The 18842-nt window shown below is 43.0% G+C and overlaps 1 protein-coding gene across 1 annotated transcript in view; it reads right to left on the reverse strand.

The window, feature by feature from the left end:
- Positions 1–18842, reverse strand: part of LOC140922133 (uncharacterized) — a 37894-nt gene that overhangs the window by 3482 nt on the left and 15570 nt on the right. The window contains exons 13-17 of the mRNA XM_073372154.1: positions 18518–18700; positions 17936–18002; positions 1815–17715; positions 995–1212; positions 281–473 (exon numbers count right to left, since the gene is read on the reverse strand). Of these exons, the coding sequence (XP_073228255.1) occupies positions 281–473; positions 995–1212; positions 1815–17715; positions 17936–18002; positions 18518–18700 (16562 nt within the window). The remainder of the gene's footprint in view (positions 1–280; positions 474–994; positions 1213–1814; positions 17716–17935; positions 18003–18517; positions 18701–18842) is intronic.

Below are 18842 nucleotides of genomic sequence, written 5' to 3' on the forward strand. Positions count from 1 at the left end.
AATAGAGTGGAACGAGGGAAAGAGGAAACGCGAAGAGCAAAAATGAAAAGAGGTGCTCCATAAGAAAAGTATTTTATTTTTCGACTGCATTTATCAAAGAGACTAAACTTTCCAAATAACGAGGTCGTAATAGACATATTTACTCGTTTGGTTGCCCTTATATTTTCACTTGTATTTGTAAAAGAAGTGTGGACATTTGATCAATTGAGGTTTCTGAGAAAATGCCCATCTACCCCTCCACTAAGCTAACATTTTGCCCTACGTGACAAGCAAGTGTTACCTGCCATCCTGCCGTGGTACCATTTGGCAATGTTAAAGGTGCACAGATAATGTTCAACGTCACAAACAATCTCCAAGCCAAGATCATGTCGAAGGATAATGAAGGAACCTTCCCGCTGAACGGTGGTGTTGAGCGTTTCCACCGGGAGCTCACTGACGAAACCGTCACTTGTTTTCTTTCCGGACGTGGTAATCTGAAAACGGTAGATGATATACGTTTTTTCCACCCTCTTCCTTAAACAGTTCCTATAGTATTTATGAGGATAATTTATTTGACAATCAAAACCTTTTCGCTTGGTGATCACTTTTATTTTCTTACTACCTTTGTATTTGATTGAGCAGTGTAACTATGGAGAGAAATTGAATGTTGGGTGACTCTTGAGGTTTAAGGGTGGAGATAATGACTACGCAGTACAGACAAGAACTTGCTGCACCCTTTCTCTTCCTAAACTAAGTTTCTCGTCAAATCTTAATGGACCTGTACTTATTTTTCTGCACTACGCAAAATCCTTCGCAATGTCGTTGGTTTGCGACGGTGGTTTGAGAAAATGTCTAATTGCCTTTCGTCCATAGGGTGTGGTCCCCAGTATCGCGCATGAATAACTAATAACATTAAGTACATATTTAGTTGAATCTTTGATTTGACATGGTGCAAGTTTGCAAGATAAAGTTCAGTTGATCAATCTCTCACAGTACCAAATGTTTCTATACTAACCTTGACAATGGTCTCCACTCTTCCATCCTGGTATATCTTCACACTGGAGTCCTTCGTGACAACTAAGATGGCGGTCTCTTGACTCATGATGGTAAACTTATTATCACGAACGTCCCTTGCCAGCACATACATGCAACTAGGCTTCTTATAACCAGGGAAGGTGTAATAGGTGCCGTCAAACGTGTACACATGAGGTCCTCCAAAGATCATAGCAGTGCCTGGAGCAAAAAAGAGCGAAAATATAGTTAATTTTCTGCAACAACAGTGGTTTAACCCAAAAGTTCGGATATTTAACAATTATTCCACTAGTGCGCGTTGGCTATAATCATCTCATGTCCAACAAGCGCGAGTGGATTAATTGTTTTATTAAAAACGCCCACAAAATATCGAGAGTTCTCCCCGACTTTGTTTTTAAAAACAATCGATTTTCAGCTTGCTTTTAATTTTGAGCAGACGCGTACAGTTACCATATTTGGAGAGCATAGTATAATGACTCATATACCACGATGACTAAGCCAATCAGAGCTCTAGAATTGCATTATCCAATGATTCAGTTTTTAATAAGATCATTTAGATGGATCTTTAGATAGATCTTTCCTTCCTTTTCTGTAGTAATATACAATATAATACGCAAGACTTAGAAATAAAAAAAAGCCTCGATATCAAGCCCAGAATGCCAGATCTCTGGATTCTGCAGTGCATATGATGGAAGGGCTACGGGGTCCCGGAGAGTGTCGGGATAACGATTTATCTCGTAGGTCTTCCGTTGTTCCCAGAAGTGCCCTGGCCATTAAAACAAAATTCATCAAGCAATACTTACTATTAAAAGGTGGAATCCAATTGATTGGGTTCAGGAGGTGTGTCACTCGGTTTATATGATGGTTGACCCGCTTTTGCAAGTGACCCTTGGCTCGATGGAAGTTCCTAACTCTCATCTTGACTATATGTTTCGTGTGGTGGAAGTAGCTGCGGGCTTTGTTGATACACTCCACTGTTATCTCATGATACGCTATTTCCCTGTACAGCGCCAAGGACTGGCTGTAAACATCGCGATATTTCTTAAGAGTAGCGTTGTACAACTGACGATAGAACCTCTGACATAACTCCACGGTCTGGTCAAACACTTCAATGGAGTAATTCCTGAACTTCACTAAGGCTTGAGGCAGGTTCTCGGATTGAGAAATGTCGAGAGTTGCGTTCACGGCGTTCCTGTAGACTTGAAGAACAAAGCTGCGAGTAGTGTTAAATCCGGCACCGCACCATTGGCGTGAGAGATTATATGCCATCGGGAGGTACTTCTTCGTTACTTCTACGCCTTCGATGTACACAACTTGACAGAAGGCAATGGTCTTGTTTAGCGCTGAGTAGTTCTTCACCTTAATCAGCACTTCTCCATACAACTCTAACGTCTTGTTCAGTGCGATGGTGGAATAGTTCTTGTACAATCCGAGGGTCTTATTCAACACCATTCCGGAGTAATTCCTTGCTTTAATCGCTGCCATTTTGTACATTCTGACGGTTGTGTTGAAAGCCATCTTAGAGTAGTTTCTCGTTTTGTTGAAAGCTTCTCCGAGACAACTGGAATTGTAGATGTCCAAGGTTACATTCACAACTAGCCTATACGCCTTTAGAGTGAAGTTTCGTGTGGTATTAACAGCAATTGGCAGGTATTTCTTCGCAATTGGAATACAGTACTTAACCAATGTGGTGTTGGATACGATTACCATGGATTTCTTGTACAGACGCTTACACAGCTTCACCGTTCTGTTATAGAAGGCGATGGTTTTGTTTAAAACTATGGAGGAGTAATTCTTGTACACTCCGAGTGTCTTGTTAAAGCAAGCCATTGTCTTGTTCAAAACTATCTTGGAACAATTTCTGTACAAATCAAGGGTCTTGTTGTAGATGGCGATGGTCTTGTTCAAAGCTATCGTTGAGTAGTTCTTGTAAAGTGCAAAAGTCTTGTTCAGAGCTAAACCGGAGATATTTCTAGCGTGTACCACTGCTACTTGGTAGAGTTTCACGGTTTTGTTGACAGCTATCCTCGAGTAGTTTCTTGTTTTGTTGAAGGCCTCTCCTAAACAACTGGAATTGTAGATGTCCATTGTTATATTTACTACTACTTTGTAGGCCCTCACAGTGAAGTTTCGGGTGGCATTGACAGCAAGGGGCACGTACTTTTTGACCATAGGAATGTAGTGTTTCACTAAAGTTGTGTTGTACACGACCGTCATGGTCCTATTGTACAGACGTCTGCATAACTTGACTGTTTTATTGTAGAAGGGGATGGTCTTGTTGAGAGCAATCCTAGGGTAGTTCCTGCAAAGTTCAACTGTCTTGTTGTAGAAGGCGATTGTCTTGTTCAAAGCTATCTTGGAGCAATTCTTGTACAGTACAAGCGTCTTGTTGTAGAGGGCGATGGCCTTATTCAAAGCTATGGCGGAATAATTCTTGCAAAATGCGAAGGTCTTGTTTAATGCAATGGCAGAAACATTCTTAGCGCGTACCACTGCCACTTGGCAGACTTTCATGGTGGCGTTGAAAGCTATTTTTGAGTATCGTCTTGTTTTGTTGAAGGCCTCTTCCAAACAACTGGAGTTATAAACATCCAAGGTTACATTTACTGCTACTCTGTATGTCTGTACAGTGAAATTACGGGTGATGTTGATAGCGAGTGGCACATATTTCTTGACCATAGGGATGTACTGCTTCACTAACGTCGTGTTGGAAATGATTACCAATGCCCTGTTGCGCATGCGTCTGTACAGTTTAATGGTCTTCTTTACTGCTACTACGGAGAAGTTCCTGGCTCTATTTAAAGTTTCTCGGTACAAGGCTAGAGTCTTGTTTAAGGCCACTGTTGAATAGTTCTTGTATAAAATCATAGTCTTGTTCAAAGCAGTGCTGGAATAGTTACTGCAAAGCTTCACAGTGGCATTCAAAGCAATCGTCGAGTATTTCGTCGCCTTGCCAAAAGCTTCCTTAAGACAGCTTGAGTTATAGATGTCCAGCGATACATTCTCGGCGATTCTGTACACTTGAATGGAGTAGTTCAGTGTTGCGTTAACTCCTATCCTGTACCATTGGCGTGACAGATTCAAGGCTTGTGACAGATATTTTTGTGTGATGTTTAGACAGTGGCGTGACAAGTTCACAGCTCGATACAGGTACTTCAGCGTTACATTCTTTGGTTGATTAAGGAAGGTGCAACGACGCGACAGGTTGAGGAACATGTGCGTTGCGTTTCTCATCTGTTTGAAGAAGGTACACCGGCGTGCCAGGTCAAGGAACTTGTAGGTCGCGTTTCTCATCTGTTTAAAGAAGGTACAACGTCTAGACAAAGCTAAGAACTTGTTTGTCGCGTTTCTCATCTGTTTAAAGAAAGTGCAACGTCGAGACAAGTCTAGGAATTTATACGTCATGTTCCTCACTTGGTTAAGGAATTGGCTCTGGCGCGACATGTTCAGCAACTTGTAGGTAAGGCTTCGCATTTGGTTTAAGTAAAGGCGGCTGAAGTTCTCGATCTGTGTGACGTTCAGGTATTGGCGCGTAATGTTTAAGGCTTGGACAAGATATTTCTCTGTGATATTCCTGATCTGTGGTATGTTGAAATATCGGCGGGACACATTTAAAACGCGGGCAAGATATTTCACAGTCGTGTTCTTAAACTGGGTCAAGCTTAGGCCTCTGACAAAGTTCTTGGCGACGCCGAAATACTGGAGAGTCTTGTTTGTGTACTTCAGTATAATTGGATGGTTCCTTGTCAGGTTGTAATAGCTTGTCGCCAGCCTGATTGTCGTCTGGTGGTACTTCACAGCCAGTTCTTTGGTCAAGGCGAAATATCGAACAGTTAGGTTCAGGAATTTCATGATGACAGGATGGTTCTTTGTTAGGTTGTAAGCATTCATTACAAACGCGTAGCCGTGCTGGCGGTAGAAATCAGCCAAGTCCTTGGTGATGTTAATGTAATGGAGAGTAACATTAATGTACCTCGCAGTCGCCGGGTAATTCTTACTGATGTTGTATGCTTCCATTATATATCCATATGCCTTTTGGTGGTACAGCACTGTTCTGTTCATGGCCACAGCGACCAAGGCTTTGCCTATAGTCTTCACACGCCTAGTGATGTTGTAAGCTTCCATTATAAGTCCGTAGGCCTTTTGGTGGTACAGCACCGTTCTGTTCATGGCCTCAGCAACCAAGGCTTTTCCTAGAGTCTTCACACGCCTGGTCAGATTCGCTGCTTTAACCTTCAACTCGCTTACTTTCTCTAATGCGTTAACTTTCAACTCCTCCATCTTTAAAAGTGCGTTTTTCTTTAAAGAATTCATCGTGGCAACAACTTCGCGTTTCAACGTTTCCATCTTTTTCAAGACTTCTTCTTTCGAGGTGTTGATCTTATCCAGTGCATTTACTTTAAAGGACTGTAAGGTGGTTTTCAAGGTCTCAATCTTAAGCACTGCATCCTGTTTCAAAGCCTCTATCTTGGAAACGATTATGCCACGAGCTTCCATTGACAAGTTTCTGAGTCTTCCAATCGTAGCAACAGCAAGAGAAGTTATGTTCAACTGAATGGCTCTTGGATGTGGTACAACAAGAGTGATTTCGCCATCCCTCACCTGGATATACTTTGGAACAGCCGCACGGAAATCAGCGATGGTCTCATTGATGGTTACGCGAACTCTCTCTAGGGAAATACGCGCCTTGTCAATGGTTTCATTAACTGCAACACGGACTTTCTGGATAGAGAAACGGGCTCTGCTGATAGTGTAGTTGAAAACTGACTTGGCTTTGTTGATCGTCGTATTGAGAACAGCCTGGGCGAGTTGGACTGTTTTGTCAACGGTTTTGTTGAACGCAACCCGGGCATACTGGATCGTTTTGTGAACAGTTTCGTTGAAAGTAGCCCTTGTAACTTGAATTGTCTTCTGGATGGTCTCGTTAAGGAGCACTGTGGCATTGTGGATGCTGAAATTCAGTAGATGGATCATCTTTTGAACAGTTCCGTTGAAAGTAGCCCTTGTAACTTGAATTGTCTTGTGGATCGTCTGGTTAAGGAGTACTGTGGCATTGTGGATGGTGACATTCAGTAGATGGATCATCTTATGAACAGTTCCGTTGAAAGTAGTCCTTGTAACTTGAATTGTCTTCTGGATGGTCTGGTTAAGGAGTACTGTGGCATTGTGGATGGTGACATTCAAAAGACGGATAATCTTGGGAACGGTTCCATTGAAAGCAGTCCTTGTAACTTGAATTGTCTTGTAAATGGTCTGGTTAAGGAGCACTGTGGCATTGTGGATGCTCACATTCAAAAGACGGATAATCTTGGGAACGGTTCCATTGAAAGCAGTCCTGGTTAATTGAATTGCCTCGTAAAGGGTCTGGTTAAGGAGCACTGTGGCATTGTGGATGCTCACATTCAGTAGATGCCTCGCCTTGACGAGAGTTGCGTTGAAATAGACAACAGTACGATTGAAATAATCGCGGGCGTATGGAATGGTGTAGTTAAAAACGCCAAGTGCTTTTGCTGTTGATGTCTTTAGGAGCACGGGAGCATAACGTTTGACCGCGTTGACAGCTTTCATGGTGACATTTTTCGTAATGTCAAGGCTTCTTCGTACACGCTCTTTTACCGAGTCCTCAAGTCCATAGTACTTGCAGATGAATATCGCAGTCTCCATCATCTCTAAACGTGTTGCATTCAAGAAGGCAATAACGGGTTTTGCTTCCACTATAGTTGTATTAACGATCAACATAGTCTTGTTTATAGCGAGTTCCAGTCGGGTCTTGGTGACGTTTAGCTTTGTCAGCGTTACATTCACGACCATTCGGGTAAGGTTCAGTGTGTAGTTGTAAGCCCGGATGTACATGGTACGTCCCTCTATGACAGACTCGCGGATGGTCATTTTACCCACCTTTCGAAGCATAGCGTAGGGATGACTATTGATTGTGAGATTGACGAGTTGGTCAGTCAAGTTGATCGCGCGCTCTTTCACGATGATGGCCTGTAATGTCAAGTTCCTCTTAAGTGTTCCTACGAGTTTACTGAGGTTGTGGTACATAGGCTGGAGACTATTATTATAGAAAGGAAGAACTTTGCTGTGATACAGTGGCTTTAATTCGTCTCTGTAATACTTGATACCCTTCTCCAGAGTCTGGTTTATCCACGCACGCGCCAGGTTCAGTTTAGCTGTTGTCCAGTTGCGTGCCATGGAAATTGCTCTCAATGTCACGTTACTAGATCGACCAATGCAATGCTGAGCCATTGCTTTGTACTTGAAAACCATTATAGTACCATTTCTGTAAAGTGGAAGGAAGTTGCTCTCGTATATGCGTTCATAATGGCCTCTCAAAGCTAAGGTGAAATTCTTGAAATGCGCCTTGACAATCTTCGTGTAATTCTGAACTTTAGCCTGTAGAATACTGGTATAGTTCTGAACCGAAGCATTCAGGATCTTTGCGTAGTGCTTAATCGAGGCATTTAAGATCTTTGTATAGTGCTTCATCGACGCATTCAAGATCTTTGTGTAGTTCTGTATGGAGGCATTCAGAATTCTGGTGTAGCTCTGAACAGTAACGTTGATCAAGTTGGTGTAATTCTTAACTTGTGCCTTTATGATCTTGGTGTAATTGTAAACCGTCTCATTCAGAATCTTGGTGTAATTGCGAATGGTCTCGTTCAGTATCCTGGAATAGTTTTGGACACGCTGCTTTAGAAACTTCGTGTAATTGTGAACTTTCATCCTAAGAAGGAGGGTGTAATTTCCAACTTTGGCAGTGATGTTTTTGTAGTACAGCTGTCCGACTACCATGATCTTGCGCGTTAGATTACGGGCTCCTTGAACTGTGTCCTTAACTCTCAGAGTAACATTTTTCGCCAGTTCTATGGTCTGGTAAACATAATCATGCTCGACGATTTCTCGGAGTTTCTTGGCCCTCAAACCTTCAAGATTTTCAATCAGTGTCTGCCGCGTCTCTTGTACCTTAGCTTTTACCTTTTCTTTGATCAGGCTAGTTTGGTTCTTGAGTTGCTCTATGAACAGCTTAAGATTCTTTGACGCCAACTTTACAGCTAGTCGCACATAATCGGAAGTGTAGTTCGTGAGATTTCGGCCAACTTCAACCAGCTCATGCTGCTTAGCTTGTTCAATGAGCTCTACCCATCTTTCTTCATAAAGGTATTCCTCGATTGGGGTCTCCCTTGTGGCATTTCTGAGATACATCAGAGCGTTCCTGAGAACTCTTTCAATGAAAATTCGAGGATTAGCCATAATCATCTGGTACTTCTCCTGCACAAAGATATACCTTTCCTTGAATCTGAGTGGAAGTGATACGTTCAAGTAATCAACCGCTTCTTGGACTTTAGCCTGAACTTTAGGTTTTATCTCCTTGACATATTCCTCAAGTTCTTCATATTTCTTACGAATGAGCCCTTCTGCTTTGGCGTAACGCTGTTTTAACTGAAGTTTCTGAATAAGGTCCCGAAGGTGTTCAGATTCAATTAAGTTCTTGTATGTCTCGTTAATCAGCTTTCGTGTCTCATCGAGTTTCAAAAGTGTGAAGTTTCTTGCCTTGCCAATGAGAGGCAGGGAGATGTTCTTGGCCTGGACAAAGTAGATAACAGTCTTATTGTGCAAGGACGTCACATAGGGATGGAAGATAGAAACAAGTTCTTTTGCAGCGATATAAGTAACGTCGGCAGACTGGTTGTATAAGGAGACTGCTTCAGCTATCATGTTTACCACCGTTGTGTTCAGCTTATGAAGCTTCTCTTTCCATCCTTCCAACTTGATGTTCAAATTTGTCTGCAAGTGGTTTATCTTTTCCTGTACGCGTTCTTTAATTTTACCGTACTTGCGCCTTAAGAGTTCTTTTGCCACGATGGAATAATGCTCTGCAAGTTGGTACACTTCATAATACAGCTCATCAACGGTCTTCTCTTTGTTCTCTCGATACCATACTTTTACCATATACATAGTTCCTCGTACAAACAGTAAAGTCTCGTTGACGTACCTCGCAGCCAAGACTTTTCCTATTAGGAATCGTTGCTTCATGATGGGCACCAAAGTCTCGTTTACATACTGCAGGTATCGTATTCCACGGAGGGCAAACTCACGTGTCTTGTTAAGGCCAGGGAACGTCATGTTGCGCGTCACGTTGTATATGTAGAGAGTATAGTTCCGGCTCAGGTTGTAGTACTTCTGATAATACTTGAAAGCAAGACTGCGAGTCAAGTTGTAGTATTGAAGAGTGTAGTTTCGAGTGACGTTGAAGTAATGGAGGGTTAGGTTGCGAGTGACAACCAGGTACTTAATGGTCAGAAACTTCGTACGATTGACCAAGGTCAGTGTGAGGTTGTACGCTTTAAGAGTGGCATTCTTGGTGATGTTGAAGAGTTCTATTGCGCGTAAGGTGACATTCTTATAAAGCTGATTTGCACGCAAGGTAACATTCTTGTAGAGTTGAGATACAACCAAGGTGACATTCTTGTAAAGTTGAATTCCACGAACAGTGATATTCTTGTAGAGTTGAATTCCATGAGCGCTGATGTTCTTATACAGGGAGAGAACGCGAACCGTAGCATTCCTGTAGAGGCTAATTGCCTCCAGGGAGATGTTCTTGTAGTACTGCAGTCCACGGGTGGAAATGTTCTTGTACAGTTTCAATGCGCGGATGGTAACGTTCCTGTAGATCCTGATAGCACGCAGAGTGACATTATTATAAATAGCCAATCCATGTTTTCTGGAGAACTCATAGGTCTTGATTACGATCTCTTCGTACGTCATGTTCTCACATTGTCTCAGTTTTGCCACCAATGCGTTCACCTTAATGGTCAAATTGGCACGATATAACTGAAGTTTCTCCACGGCGTTTTCTTTCAGTTCGTCGTACATCTCCCACGTTGCATTTTTGTAGAAGTTGTAGACCTTCAGTGCGTCGTCACGATGCTCATCATAGAACGCCTGCCCATGCTTCTTCAACAAGATGTAGCCTTCAATGGTTTTGTTAAGAGTTAAACTCTTGTAGAAGTTGATCGTTTCATAAGAAGCACTGAGCAGCTTCCTTCTCCACTCGGAGGTGGTGTTCCTAGCCATGATGCCATACTTGATGAAAATGCGGCTACTCTCATTTACAAGGGAAATGAATTCTTCGAACAACACCTCTTTGGTAATATTCATACGGATAAGGGCACCTGTTAAGTTCAAGACATGTTGGGTAAGTCTGATGAGGTCCTGTAATTCATTCTGTACTTTCAGTGTTACGTTACTGATGTAGTATTTAACCAGGAGTGCCCGTTCTTTTATGTTGACTGTTCGAATGCGCTGCACGAGGTTTTGCCATCTCGCCTCAAGTCCAAGAGCTTCAATTTTACCTTTAAGATCCATTTCCGCCCATGCTGTCTTCAAGCGGAGAATAAAGTCGAGGCCACGTAGTTGTTTAGTGATGTTTAATACCTCTGCGGTGATGTTGCTAGCAAAGTCTTCGATTCGCTTAATAGGTATTTCTATAATATCTTTAGGACGAAGCTCCAGAAGCTTTTGCAGGGTCTTGTTGAAGACTTCCACAGATTTGTTGTAGGCTAGAGAAACGTGCTTACCGAGGTTGAGGTGTAAAGACTGGTTAAAGACCTTCATTGTGAGATTGTAAAGTTGGATGCTATTTCTGATGGTGAAATCTATGATCTCTTCAGGTTTCTTTGCTGCATTTTCGCGGATAAAGCTGACAACGGCGGAGATGTTACTGCTGAGCGTGTGATTGATAGACTTTAAAGTTTCCGATGTTAACTTCAAGGAAATGATAACCGCTTCATCCAGCGTGTGGCCAATGGGGATACCACGGATAGTGATGTTTCTAAGTTGGTACATAGTGCCAAGTGCCAAAGGAACAATGGGTCTCAGATAAGCGGATACATTGTTGCTAAGCTCCATAGCAAACTTGCGAATAGGGTGGAAAACCTTTAACATCAAAGGATACACTTTTCCTTTAATAGAGATGTAAGCTTTGGTTGTGAAGTTAATGAGTGGGCCGTTGATCGTTGTCAGCTTGGTATAAGTTGCAAGTGTGACATTTCTGACCTTCACGGCTATGATCCGAACTTCCTTGCTAAAGTTTCTCGCCAGGCGAATGGCTTGGATGGTAACATTTCGTACTAGCCTAGGAAGAATTCTCGTTGCATTCCTCGTGAAATTCATCACTATCTGATGTACAAAGCAGGCTTTCTTGTGCAGGGTTTTGAACTGCTGGCGAAGCGTGGTGTTGAACTGTTTGAAGTGCTGCTGGATTGTCTTGTTCAGAAGCTTGACGTGTTCTTCAACAGTCTTGTTGAGAACCGTGATATTACGAATACTCATTCCCAAGCTCTTGGCGATGACGGTTAAATTTTTAAGTGTACAGGAGGTATTAAAACCACATGTGAATTCCTCAACTTTAGACACGTATTCGTCGAACAAAGGACCAACTTTTTCCCCACGAATCTCAACCTCTCGAATTTTGACAATAAGTTCACGTGTTTTCAATTTAACTTTTTCAAGAAGGGCTGCTGTTACAACTTTAACCTTGCCAGAGACGTTCTTGGCTATATCCTTAAGATTCTGCCCACGAAGTGTCACGGAACCCACTAAAAGGGAAACGTTATTCGCCCAGACTTTGATATCTTGACTGATACTTTTCAGATGTAGGGTTACATTTCCAACTATGGGTGGCAGCACTTCTCGTCGGAATCGTTCGTAGGCTTCGGTTACATTTAGGTTAATACCCTTGAAAAGATCAGTAGCGTTACCCAGGATCCCTTTGTAATATACACTGGCATTGCGCATGACAATTGAAAAGCGCTTTACAGTGCCATTCAGGAAGTTAAATGTCACGTTGATAAGTCGAAGCGTGGCGTTCTGAGCCTTTGCTGTGAGATTCGTCACCAGTCCATTGTAATCGAAACGCTTCACCCGAGCGTACAGCTTCAGAGCCGCAGGTCTGATTTTAGCTTCCAGTGTCTTCACAATCCTGTCTAGTTCTTTAGTATAGTTCTTCGCTCTTCGAACAGTAAGATTATAGTATTTCACGATGGTGCTTCTGATAACAGACTTTAAGACCTGAACTCTTCCCACAAGAGTGTTTACGGAGGTCGTATTCCACGTAAATGTCAGGCGACTTGCCTTTGCGTTTAAGAGGTACATAAGACGAGACTCGTTAACCACATTCACACCGAGTTTGCGCTGAAGAGTCACCTGAACACTGCCGTTATTTGGCATCTCGCCGACAATCTGGCCCGAGATTCTTGGAGAAACGGTTACATTGAAGACAATGCTCCTCACCGCTGGGTTAAATCTTAAGAGCCATCCTGCTTGGTTGTTCTGGTATCTTACAAAAGAGCTAGCAACATAGTTATTCCAGTCAAACCGTCCAGTGAAACCAACGGTACGATTGAATGCAGCAAGCATCAGGACCAGAGTCTTCCTTTCTATGTCCAGTTTCTCAGTTAAGGTGAATGTTTTCTTTAGAACCGTTAGGCCAGAAACTAGCGTCTTTGTGAGGTTGTCGTAGGAGGAGAAGAGTTGAAGTGATTTACTAAAACCTTTCAAATCCATGGCAATTTGCATTCCTTGGTTAGTGTTCCAGTTAACATCCAGGGCGACGGGGACATTAGGCACAACCTCAACGGAAACGAGGAGTTGCTGATCGTTCTTTCTGAAATTGATCATGTGATTCCATGTTCTTTTGAACGCCGAAATTTCGCTCGTTAAGTGCAAGCCATTCTCCATAGTCAGCAGACCACTTACTTTCACAGGGTACGCCGGGCAGATCTCAAAGTGTCCACTGTACTCACCAGTGGTTCTGCTGTAAGTAAACCAGTTTTCAATTTTCTTGTTCAAAAACTCGACGGCGCTGTTGATCGAGATACCATGCTCTGTGTTCCAGGTGGTTGTCCAGGTAATGGGCCTTCTTGGAAGTAGCTCCAAGCTCAATTTTACAGAATTGCTCTTCTTAAACCAAGTTAAGGAATGCGTCATTGTTTTCTCAGGCAGGTAGTTAAGGGTGAGAACGTTGGAGAGCTCTTCCGTGTTGTTTTTGTAAACACCAGTCAATGTTACAACCTTGTCTTTAAAGTAAACAAGAGAAACAGTGGCCTCGTGATAGGAATCCTCGGCATTGGAATAGTTGTTGTATGCTGCGAGCCAGCCGTGTTCATAAGAGCGTCCCATCAGTTTAAGATTGTACTGGTAACCAAGTGAAAGGCTCTTGCTCGTTTTTGACCATGTCAGTTTGGAGCTATCAAAAAATAGGCTTTGACTTCCATTTCTAGCCATGCGGGTCATTATGAGCTCTTTTACACCCCCTGATTGGCTAATCAGTGTCGACTGCCATTCTGCAGCGAAGCGGTCAACTTGTGAGCGTACCTCGACCATCTTGCGGTTGCTATTATTCAAGAGCTTTAGGGTAGTTTTCGCGACGACAGTCTTGTTCCAGAATAGTTGGACAGCAGCCTCTTTCAAGGTCTTGCCATTGAGCCAGACACCTTCCACGCCAACGTGTTTCTTTAAAACTGTAGCTTCAAATCCAATAGCTTTGACTGTTGTGTTGCGGAAGTAAAGAGAAGCACTGGCTGATTTGTTGATTACCGTCGTGTTAAAGTTGAGACTCTTCTTCTCGGTCGTGTGAAGGAAGCTCAACCAGGATTCAAGGAGGGTGGTTCTGTTGAACTGAACAGTTACTCGGTTTGCCATTTCGACGCGATTCTTAACCCACTGCGTTTTCAATTCCCCTGTTCTGTTTAAGATGGTAAAGTTGAGGGAAAGGCTTTTCTCATCTGAGCTATTTGTGAAAATGGCACAGATTCCTCCATGAGAACGACCAACATATTTAGGGAACAGACAAGCGCGCTTCTGAGTTGTTGAATTCTGGAAAATTCCAATCAGAGCGACAGTGTAGTTCTGGTAGGAAGCGTTGATCACAAGTTTCTTCTGCCTTTCCTGAAAAACGAGTTTGCTCTCTAGCTCGAACGATTTGTTGCAGCAACTGACATTGAAACGAACTCCCAAGTTCGATGGGCTTGAGAAATAAATCAACGAGGCATTCGCGGTCTTATTCATCACTGCAAGATTGAACTGGAGTCCCTTCTCGGAATCAGTGTTCAAAAGAGTCCAGACGGCCTCCATGGTTTTGTTCAAGGTTGTAGCTTTGAACTTGATGGATCGTCCATGTGCGTTGTTGGAATAACTCCAGATGGCTTCTGCAGTTTTGTTTAAGGCAGAGGCATTAAACTTGATTGATCTTCCGTTTTCGTCTACCATGTAGCTCCACATTGTTTGAATGGTTCTGTTCATTGCAGTAGCCTTAAATTTAAGGGTTGCTTCGTTTTCCTCCCTGATGTAGCTCCATATGGCTTCTGAAGTCTTGTTAAGGGCGGAGACATTAACTTTGATGGCTCTCTCATTCTCATTCTCCGAGTAACTCCAGATGGCCTCAACAGATTTGTTCAGTGCGGACGCCTTGAACTGAAGAGATTTCTCGTTTTCGCCCTTCGCGTATCTCCAGACAGCCTTCACCGTTTTGTTCATTACCGAGGCGTTGAACTTCACGGATCTTTCGTTTTCATTACAGAAGTAGCTCAAGACGGTTTCAGCTGTTCTGTTCATTGTGGAGACCTTGAACCTCAGCGCGCTTTCATTCTGATCCCTCACGAAGCCCCAGGCAGCTGTAACAGTTTTGTTCAACGCGGAGGCGTTAAACATGATGGCTCTTTCTTTCTCGTTCTTCAAGTAACTCCAGCTGGCTTCAATCGTCTTGTTCATCAACGCGGCTTTAAATTTAAGAGCTCTCTGGTCCTTACTCTTCGAGTAGCTCCAGACAGCTTCTGCAGTTTTATTCATAACAGATGCATTAACCTTGATTGACCTCTCGTTTTCTGTCTTCAAGTAACTCCATGAAGCTTCTACATTTTCTCTCATCCCACTGACATTGAATTTTACAATCTTCTCATTGGTCAAGTTAATGTAGGTCCAAGCTGCATCTATCGTCTTGTTAAAACCAGTCACACTGAATTTGATGCCCTTCTCAGTAGGGAAGTTAAGGATGGACCAAACCGATTCAACTGTCCTGTTGAAAGCGCTGGCTTTGAACTTCAAACTCTTCTCGTTTGTCACGTTAAGGAAAATCCAACTTGCGTCTATGGTCTTGTTTTGTGCCTTTGCGCTAATCTTCAATCCCTTCTCCTTTCCTAGGTTGAAGAAGGTGATTGATGTCTCGAGTGTCTTATTAATGGCACTGGCTTTAAATAGCAAGCCTTTCTCCTTTTCTAAGTTGAGAATGGTCCAAGTGGCGTTGACGGTCTTATTAAGAAGGTTGGCTTTAAAAACTAAGCTCTTCTCGTTTTCCATGCTAATGAAACTCCACGTGGCGTTGATGGTCTTGTTAAGTGCACTAGCATTAAACCTCAAACTCTTCCCCTTAGGCAAGCTGATCAAACTCAATGTCGCGTCAATAGTCTTGTTAAGAGCGCTTGCCTGGAATTTCAATCCTTTCTCGTCAGTGAAGTTAAGGAAAGACCACCTGGCATCCAAGGTCTTGTTTAGAACGCTGGCATTAAATTTCAGACATTTCTCACTGGCCGAGTTTAGGAAAGTCCATGTCGCGTCAATGGTCTTGTTGAAGGCAGTGGCTTGGAATCCGAGTCCCTTCTCGTTTGCTACATTGAGGAAAGACCACTTGGCGTCAATGGTCTTGTTCAAAGCACTGGCATTGAATTTGAGACTCTTCTCACTGGCTGAGTTTACGAAACTCCATGCTGCTTCAATGGTCTTGTTGAGAAAGCCGGCTTGAAATTTCAATCCTTTCTCGTGGGCGTGGTTAAGGAAGGACCACTTGGCATTCAACGTTGTGTTTAGGGCGCTGGCGTTAAACTTCAAGGTTTTCTCTCTGGCCGAATGAACGAAACTCCATGTTGCATCAACAGTCTTGTTCATACAACTGGCTTGGAATTTGAGTCCTTTTTCGTTGGTGAAATTAAGGAAGGACCATTTGGCATCTAAGGTCTTGTTGAGAGCGCTTATGTTAAGCTTTAGACTTTTCTCATTGGCCAGGTTAAGAAAACTCCATGTTGCATTAACTGTTCGGTTTAAGGCGATGGCCTTGAACGTCAGACTCTTTTCGTTTGTGAGGTTGACGAAGGTCCAGGTGGCGTCCACAGTCTTATTGAGGGCTGTAGCGTTAAAGCGAATTCCTCTCTGCACGCCGTCGTTGAAGTAAGACCACATTGCGTCAGCTGTCTTGTTAAAGCCTGTGATATTAAAGCGCAATCCTTTCTCTTTTCCCGCGTTTACGTATGACCACACAGCCTCTAGAGTTTTGTTTACAACGGTTGCGTTAATTTTGATGCTTTTTGTGCCGGTAACGTTCTGGAAGACCAGGGTACTATCCATGGTGTAATTCAGCGCCAAAGCGTTCAATCGCAGTCCCTTCTCCTGTCCGATGCTGACATATGACCACACTGCCTCAACGGTCTTGTTGATGACAGATGCATTGAACTTCAAGCTTTTTCCTGTTGTAACATTCAGGAAGGTCCATGCTGCTTGCATTGTCCTGTTGAAGCTTGTGGCATTGAATTTCAATCCCTTCTCTTGGCCAGCGTTGAAGTATAACCAAGCAGCATCGAACGTTTTGTTCAGAAGGAGTCCATTGAACTTGAATCCTTTCTCCTGCGTCAAGTTAAAATAGCTCCATACAGCCTCCGCTTTGCTTCCAAGGACAGTGGCGTTTGCCTTGATAGACTTCTCTTTGGTTGAGTTTACAATACCAGCGTACCATCCAACTAAACGCTTCCTGTTGTCATGGCTGGCTGTAAAGCGGATGCCTTTCTCGTTTCCACTCTCGGCATAGGAACCGCGTAGAGTAAATGACTGGTTACAAGGGCGGGCAAATAAGTGGATGACGCCTTTCTTTTCTGCTTTCAGGTGTCTGCCAGTAAGTTCGATACCTGCCTTGGTTGGCTTGTTGTCAAAGTTGAAAAGGAAGGTATTTTCTTCTTCACCAAGGTTTCCATTGAAGCTGATTTCCGTTTTTGTGCATGTATGATTAGCCAAGAAGCGGACGTTTCTCTTTGGGACGTTTAGCTCGCCGGAAGCATAGAGATATTTCTCAGGCCAGTATGTGATGTTATTTACAAATCCATACGCACCAGATCTGTTGTAGAGCTTGGTAAGCTGCTTGATGGTATAGTTCCTGTACGAGGCAGACAGCTGGATACCAAGTTCTCGCGAAAGGCTGTCCTTCGTGTTATTAAAGAACTGACCATTAAGGATGATTGGATGTCCGTAAATTGCATCTTTGGCAGAATACGTAAGATTCAGTGCATGCGTGTTGTTATTGTAAATTGCTTCAAAGGTGCCAAACTTTGTACCAAGTGCTCCTGTGGACAAGGTGAATAGTTTGCCGTCTTCTTTGAGCCACAAAGTGACGTTGGCATCGAAGTTTCGCTCCCAGGTTGCTCCAGGAGTGGACATGGTGGCAATGACATCGTATCTGTTCTCATCCTCGGTGCTCAAGCGTTCGGCGAGCAGTTGATACCTGGTGAGTTTTGGATCGGTGCGCTGCATTGAGATACTGTAGGAAGCTGGACCAGACAATGGATAAAACGGCGAATGCAAGTCCCGGTAACCAAGAGGCAAGGACAGCTGTCCGCAGAATCTCAATCCAAGAAGGCGTGTCATATTCAGGCAGGGCGATGGCTATTACAGGGAGAAAAGGAAAGACGTATTAAAAACACGAAAACAGCCAAGGACTCCACAAGTTTCAAAGATCACTTAAAAACATATTGCACTCCTTTCCACCTTTAAATTCAAAACCTATCCACAGGTCTTGGAAGCTCTTAGAGTAATTTTGCAGAGCTGTCAAAGGACCCAGATCAAAGGGAAATATTATCACTTTTAAGTAAATTGAGTTCTTTACCTCAAGCCGTCTTGGTGTTCCTTCAATAGCCTGTTTCTCATCATTGAGGGTAGTGAAAAGAGACGACCTGTAACAGAAGCAAACAGTTTAGTTAAAGAAGCCGTGTCGCGGCTGTCTACATAGTGGAACCTCGAGTTCATTTTGCCTATAATACCAGTTACGCGTATTTTTTCATTATGGAACGTGAGAAATTACCTAATTACAGCATGGTGTCAAACTGCTCTTGTCTTTCAAACATTATATAAAAAAGACAATTAACTTTGAATATCTGTTAGCCTTACAAGTTTTCAAAAAGCCAAAATTGCAATCAGTTTTGATCTTCTTCGAGTTTGTCCATCCGTGCTTTCTCTTGTATTTGCTGTTTTACTTACACCTTCTTTTTATGTTTTCCCTGCCAGCAGAGACTTTCATGTTTGGAGCAGTTGTTTTTCACTCAGTTTGGTAGCAGTTCCCACTGCTATAATTTTGATAAATTTCGTGACACAGTTCCTGTACGTATTACATCCAAGAGCCGGTTTCGTTGTGGTCCCTACTTAGACATGCTTTCATAGTTACAATAAGTATCACCATTCGTGTACTTACGAGAAGTTAAAAAACTGCACAGGTTCCTCAGGAACACCGACTTCAAACTTCAATAGTTCACCCTGAGAGTAAGTAGCGTTTCCCTTGATTTGGGTAACAGTGTACACAGATGAGTTGACAAGGATACCAGCCTCAGCGTGCACAGCGCTCACGCCCATTCGACCAGAGATATCGACTACAGCACTGTATAAAACAAAGAAAAGCTTAACGTCAGTTGAAACAAAAAAACCTCAATCGTTTAAGAAGTCAACTTTTAATAGCTCGATCTTCATTTTCATTGTTTACAGAGTACAGAGTAGTTTTTGTGGCATTGGTTAGTATCACT

This window comes from Porites lutea, chromosome 12 (genome assembly GCF_958299795.1).
Source record: "Porites lutea chromosome 12, jaPorLute2.1, whole genome shotgun sequence".
NCBI lineage: Eukaryota > Metazoa > Cnidaria > Anthozoa > Scleractinia > Poritidae > Porites > Porites lutea.